The sequence below is a fragment of the Neoarius graeffei genome, chromosome 14 (genome assembly GCF_027579695.1).
Source record: "Neoarius graeffei isolate fNeoGra1 chromosome 14, fNeoGra1.pri, whole genome shotgun sequence".
Lineage (NCBI taxonomy): Eukaryota > Metazoa > Chordata > Actinopteri > Siluriformes > Ariidae > Neoarius > Neoarius graeffei.
Genome location: NC_083582.1, coordinates 36,263,916 through 36,270,849, shown reverse-complemented (window position 1 = coordinate 36,270,849; position 6,934 = coordinate 36,263,916). Strand labels below are relative to the sequence as shown.

The following is a 6,934-nucleotide window of genomic DNA, read 5'->3' as shown; positions in this document are numbered from 1 at the left end:
CATGTGCCCATCAACAGCAACAGGATGGATGAAGTGGAGCTGGCGAACAGCCATACTAGGGGTGGACGGGTTCACTGGAGGATTCCAGAGACATGGATCACTGAGGATCTGGCAAATTGCACTTTTCTTCATTGTATTTTAAAAAGATTGTTATTAAACGGAACTACCAGGAATTAGGACTCGAGTAAATCTTGGCTCAGTTTGCCAGAAAAACCATTTCAAAGAGAATGAGAAATGCAACGTCTGAAAGATTTGCATACATTTTATTCTTTTGTAACAAGGCCTCCAACATGTAAAGAACATTCAATCATACCACATGTTCATGGCATTAATACAACTTTATATCATATCAGAACAGTACCAAGGAGTATTTTCTGTGTCAAACTCACAGATTCCAAACGTCATTTATTTGCAAGGCACTGGCCAACTAAATCGTATCCAACTACTAGATATGTACGACAGGGATTATAAAACATTTGGCAGAGCAATACAGATTAGTGCTTTTGTTTATTCCCTTATCAGCAATACGAATGCTCCAATGCCGTTAATCATGTACAGTGGCGTACAGGATATCTCGGAGCATTTGTTCATTTGGTTGTGACTCAAGAGCCTCAAAAAAAAAAAAAAAAAAGTGCTGACCCTGGTCACAAGGCCATGTCAAAAATATTAAGACAATTTTTCTGTTCCCTTATTTTCTCCTCGTTAGAGAGTGAAAGAAAAACAAACCTACAAAATCAATTACAGTTTGGTCACTTGCAAATCACAAATAAAAAAAATAGCATTTGATGCATATAAAAGCACTAATCAGGTACATAAAGGCAGCAAAATACTGAAATCAGGCAGCCTGTGAACTTGATTTAAGTAGAAAAAAACGTACATTATATGGCAAAGCGATTTCTTTGCATAGTCAGTTGATTTGATTTTGCAGTTAATACTGACAGGAAGTTTTTTCTTCCACTTGTACATACCATATTTGGTATAAAACCTAAGTCAAACACTACATACCCAACTGCTAACTGATTATCCGCTGCTGTCTGGAAATGACCACGACAAACTAGTAGGCAAAAGTATAAAAGACTATAAGACTGCAATATGCACAATATGTATTTCAACAGTACCTCTAAAATCACATGGAAGGTCATACACAACATATGGAACAATTACATGTAAATATAATAATACTATACATGTAAAGATTAAGCAATGCTCTGCGAGATTATTCCATGAGTGGTTTAGCTACATCCGTGTCAAAACGCTGTACCGTGATGAAATACTGCAAATGTTTTCGAAAAGCTTCGAAAAGGCACTTGATGGATTCGACCTTGAGAAAACGACTGGCAACATTCACAGCTTTACATGCGTGTTCACTGACGAGTCTATGAAACTTGTCATCTTATTTCTGCAATGTCACATAATGAACCTGCAGTGATCTGATAAAAACACACAACTGAACTCTAGAAATGTCCTATTTTTAAAATTGTGTAATGTAATGTAAAGAAAGTGGTGAAAGGCAGACGAAGAGGTAGTTAAAAACAGCTGGACCTTGCAAACTAAGTGTTGCATTCGTAATGCTCAGGATAGGATCAAATATTCACACTGAGTGTGTGAGACTGTGTTTCAGCCTTTGATAGAGGTGTGTGAGGGAAGTAGAAGTGGCAACTTTGCAAACAAGAAAAGCTTAGATAGAGAGGAAAAAAAAATTACCACATAAAGCATAGAGTACGTTAGTGGACGAGTCGGCTAGTTTCTTTCAAATGTGCGCCAAGAAACAAGAATGATGAGAAAAAAGCCTGGTGTGACTGATACTTAATAATAAGCAGCACTTCCATTTTTTATTTAAAAAAAAAAAATCAATGCTACCACAAAGAGGCTATTGGCTGACAAATCCTAGACTTGTAAATTCACAGGTCAAAGTTCACCCTAGATAAAGTCAGCATCAAATGAAAAGTAATCACTACAAAGAGCAAATTCATGTCCTGCGTCCTTTCCCCTTCAGTGAATTCATGTTTCCTCTGGAAGACTTGTATTCATGTTTGGTCTGACTGCTGGGTTTTGTTTTCTGAAAAAAGTACAAACGCGCCATTTTCAGACAACTTCTGTATTGCCACAGCGATAAAAGGTGTTAAGTCACAAACGCTATGGCTAAACCACAGATGTTGGCACTGCTGCCCAAATCTGACCAACCCACCAGCTCCCTACTGTTATTTCCGTTTATATCCATCAGCAAGATTTTCACATGAACTTAGTTGGTTACATTTTCCAAAATGGAAATAAATAAGTAACGTAAGCCAATACACCTGTCTTTTTTTCCACTCTACACCAAATAGTGTGAATAACTTTTTTGCATGGTTGCTAAATTCATGTGAAATGCATTACTCTTGCTTGAACATATCTCATTATCTCTAGCCGCTTTATCCTGTTCTACAGGGTCGCAGGCAAGCTGGAGCCTATCCCAGCTGACTACGGGCGAAAGGTGGGGTACACCCTGGACAAGTCGCCAGGTCATCACAGGGCTGACATAGACACAGACAACCATTCACACTCACATTCACACCTACGGTCAATTTAGAGCCACCAGTTAACCTAACCTGCATGTCTTTGGACTGTGGGGGAAACCGGAGCACCCGGAGGAAACCCACGCGGACACGGGGAGAACATGCAAACTCCGCACAGAAAGGCCCTCGCTGGCTACAGGGCCCGAACCCGGACCTTCTTGCTGTGAGGCGACAGCGCTAACCACTACACCACCGTGTCGCCCTTGCTTGAACATGACATCATAATGATTACAGTGAACTAAAATCCCCTTCAAAATAAGACAATTCTGTGGTACAGCTACATTTTTGTATGTAGTAAAATCTTAAACGGACGCTTACAAAGTATAAACGTCCAAGTTTTTTTTTTTTTTTGTCGCAATCCTAGTCCTGATCCACACCTCTGACCTGTGGTTTGCTGATGATGATCAGAGAGACTGCAGTCAAGGTATTTGTCCTTGTGTCAGCTAAGTGAAAAGGCCTACAACGTCTCTTTAAACTATATCTAATATGATAGAAACTGCTGAGTAAACAACTGGAGTTCCAATGCATCGTGATTAAAACGCTGAAAAAAAGGACTTTAATCGAAACCTTGTAAGTGCTATAAACGCTCCTTGCACATCTTGTAGGGCAGATTAGAGAGGAATCGGCCCACAGGCAAAGTATTTAGTACTCTTAAAGTGCAAAGAATTAGTATGACACGAGTCTAACACGAGGATATAAATAAAAAAAGAAAAATGAACCAAGTACACAGTTAGCTCCATATACAACAGTGCAGGAGCTTTATGAATCCTTCAGCATTCCCTTCATTTCCACGTGAGTACCATACTGCATAGAGTACCATATTGTACATAATAATCAACATTTACACGAGTCCTCCAAACTCAACCTCCTTTCCAAAGACATTCTTTGTAGGGTTTTTCTTTTGGCACTGATTCCCAGGGTTTGGTCCAATATTGTTTATTAAGGCATCAGGAATGGCTTTGTGCAGTTAAAGCTGTCTGTGCATCAGTAACACAAGGGCGGATGGACCAGGGATCACCAGCGCCCACTCACACTGGCAATGTCAGCGTGGTACTGGCGTGGCAGACGCCCACTGGCGCCCCCCTCCAGGAACGAGGACCGGATGTTTGGCGGCTCAAAGAGTTTCCTTCGGTTCTTGTTCAGATCTGTAAAAAAAAGACACCAGAAGTGTTCGTAACATATGGATATGTCCATGTTAACACTGGAAGAGACAATAAATAAATACATTTTCCATACAACACTGTGCATCGCCCATTTCACACTTACAGATTAGTGTGTCTTGGTAGTACTGTATTTGGTCGTGTGACAAAAATGTCATGTGACAAAACAATTTCCGTCAGGGATCAATAAAGTTTTCTATCTCTCACCATCTAAAACAGCAAGCACCGTTGATCTTTCGAGAACACTGACAGACACACATGCTCGACAGATCCATGGAATGTGTTTTTTTTTTTTTTCCTTTCCCCCTAGAGAAGACACAAAGTCAGGGAGGATGCTCTTCTCTCAGCACAAGATTTCATCAACCCAGACTATGCTACATTTTTGACTGGCTCAAGACCTCAGCAAGAGAAATAAACACTGGCCCACAGGCATTTCCTGTCCTCCGCACAAATTGGCCTTGTCCTCTCTGTACCTCCAAGCTGTGGAATTCACAAGCATGTCAGCATTGTCCATATATAACAAGTATTAACAATGAAACAGGGGGCCATTGAGCCAGCATCAGACCTAGACTCTGTGTTTTAATCCCTTTTTTTGGGGGGGCGGCATTAGCATCAAAGGAAACGGTGTAAAATTGTAGAAAGCCGTTATTGTTATTTGATTAAGATTGCTTTTGCTGCAACTATGTTCAATATGGATACGCAATGCAGTAATTAGATTGAAATCAAAGGCTGTAAAACATGGGAACAAACTCAAATGAGTCACATTCTGGTCTGATAGAGAGACAATCATGTGCAATAGTAGATGTGGCTCCATCCATGCATTTATTCATCCACACTTATCAGGTATATCAGGTGAAAATTCAAATTCAATCCAAATTGCTTGAAACTGCTCTCATTGAATTCAGAATTGAATGCAGAACAACATACTTTTCACAGAATTAAAATGTTTATCCGTTTTTGAGATATTACAAATCAAAGATTGAAAAAAAGCCTTAATTTTTAGAAAACTGCCGTAACATTCTCTATGAGGATCACATGGTCCAAAATGGGCCTCATTAACCAATGAGATCAAATGTTTTTTTCTTCATAACTTTTCTATTTTTCAAGATATTTACATGGAAATGGGCAGGAACATAGATGAATACAAGGTTTGAAAAAATAGTAAAAACAAATTCTGAAAATTATTACTTAATTATTATTAATTATGCTAATTAAGCAAAACCATTAAATCAGTAAACTCAATAAAAAAGTAATAAAAGATTATTTCTAATACCCTCTTTGTGCTCTGTAGGCCTTTGCATTTCTCAAAAGTAGGGCCTACTAGTGTTTGTAATATTAAAGTTTATATATATATATATATAATGTATGTTATTTACCAGCTGGGAGGTCCATATGGTGAAATACCGTGACCGAGGTCTTGAAAGTACTGAGCGAGGCCCTCTGGGCCGAGGTTAGTATTCAAGGCCGAGGTCACGGTATTTCACCATACGGATCGACCTTAAGCTGGTAAATAATATCTCATCTCATCTCATTATCTTTAGCCGCTTTATCCTTCTACAGGGTCGCAGGCAAGCTGGAGCCTATCCCAGCTGACTACGGGCGAAAGGCGGGGTACACCCTGGACAAGTCGCCAGGTCATCACAGGGCTGACACATAGACACAGACAACCATTCACACTCACATTCACACCTACGGTCAATTTAGAGTCACCAGTTAACCTAACCTGCATGTCTTTGGACTGTGGGGGAAACCGGAGCACCCGGAGGAAACCCACGCGGACACGGGGAGAACATGCAAACTCCACACAGAAAGGCCCTCGCCGGCCCCGGGGCTCGAACCCAGGACCTTCTTGCTGTGAGGCGACAGCGCTAACCACTACACCACCGTGCCGCCCGGTAAATAATATATTTATTTTTTTCTTTACCAAATTCTAACAGAAAACGAGAGCGCCCGAAAGGGAAAGCCGAGCCGCCATTTTGAATCCTCATTCACGGCTGTAATGCAAATGGCTTCCTCCTCGGTATACAAGTGCACTTCCATGGCAGGAAAAAAAAACTACATTTTGCCGCCTACGTAGTCCCCAATTTATACAAAATTGAGTCATTCAGGATTCAGCCATGTTTTTGCTCGGTGTTAGCAATTAGTTACAGGTTTTAGCTTTCTCCTGAAATGTTTTCTTTTATTTCTTCTTCCTCAGGGTAGTAAAACTCGCTTTCGCTGTGAACACCGTCGTTATCGCTATCCATACTGTAAAATTAATGTTATTCTCCTGAGAAATGCTGGCAAAAATATTTATAAGATTTTTGATAATCTTATAAATAAATCTTATAAAAAATATATAAATGTTGACAAAAAAATGCTACTATGTTTGTTATTGTGAACAAGCGAGTCGTCAGAGGTCCATAACTGGGGTCCGTATCATAGGATACGGACCCACTCGCCAGCCAATCAGAGTGCAGGATTTGATGGAAACCGGACCGCGAAAAAAATAAAAATGATTATCTTCACAGCTTTCAAGGCAAACCTCGAAAAAACTGTGTGAGCCACATCCAATCAACAATTCCATTGAATTGAATTGAAATTGACACTCGTGTTTCTGACTTCCGTTTTTTTTAAATCTCATTCCGACCACTAAGATCTCACTATTTTTCAGCAAAACAACTACCGTTATATTCTAAAATAGTTATATATTTACATGAATCAGTTTGATTTGAAAAAATAAGTCGGTAAAGCTATGAAAACTCACTTCAAAGTCTTCCGTGAATCATAACATCAAAACTAGCTGATGGAAAATTTTGCTGAATACTTCATCAGAAACAGTGAGAGTGAGAGAACATCCCTATAAAAGTTATCTGATTGATATTCACAAGTAATCCAGTTGGAAACCGATCAGAAGAGAAACAGCCTGACCGCTTTCCCGTGACTCAAAAAGCACCGGCAGTTTCCCGATGTCTTGCGAGCAGAGAGTGAACTCTGTTGTACCAAATTCAACCTGCCGTTACTCCCAAAGCACTGAACAGACCTTAACGAGATGAATTTCTTTGGAAAGCAGAAATTATAAGCTTTTCAATGATAGTATTCATGATAGAAAATATTCAAGAGTTAAGCAATGACAGATTTGAAAACTTAGATAAGTGTCTGCATGCACAATTTTCACAGCACGGCCAGCGAGCGTCTGATACGCCTACTATGAGGTTCTATTATTAGGAGAAATGATGT

The 6,934-nt window shown here is 39.7% G+C and overlaps 1 protein-coding gene across 1 annotated transcript in view; it reads right to left on the bottom strand.

Moving 5' to 3' along the window:
• Positions 1–260: 260 nt before the first annotated feature.
• Positions 261–6,934, bottom strand: part of bicc1b (BicC family RNA binding protein 1b) — a 172,942-nt gene continuing 166,268 nt past the window's right edge. Inside the window, exon 21 of the mRNA XM_060939572.1 lies at positions 261–3,700. Coding sequence (XP_060795555.1) covers positions 3,570–3,700 — 131 coding nt within the window. The 3' untranslated portion in view covers positions 261–3,569. The remainder of the gene's footprint in view (positions 3,701–6,934) is intronic.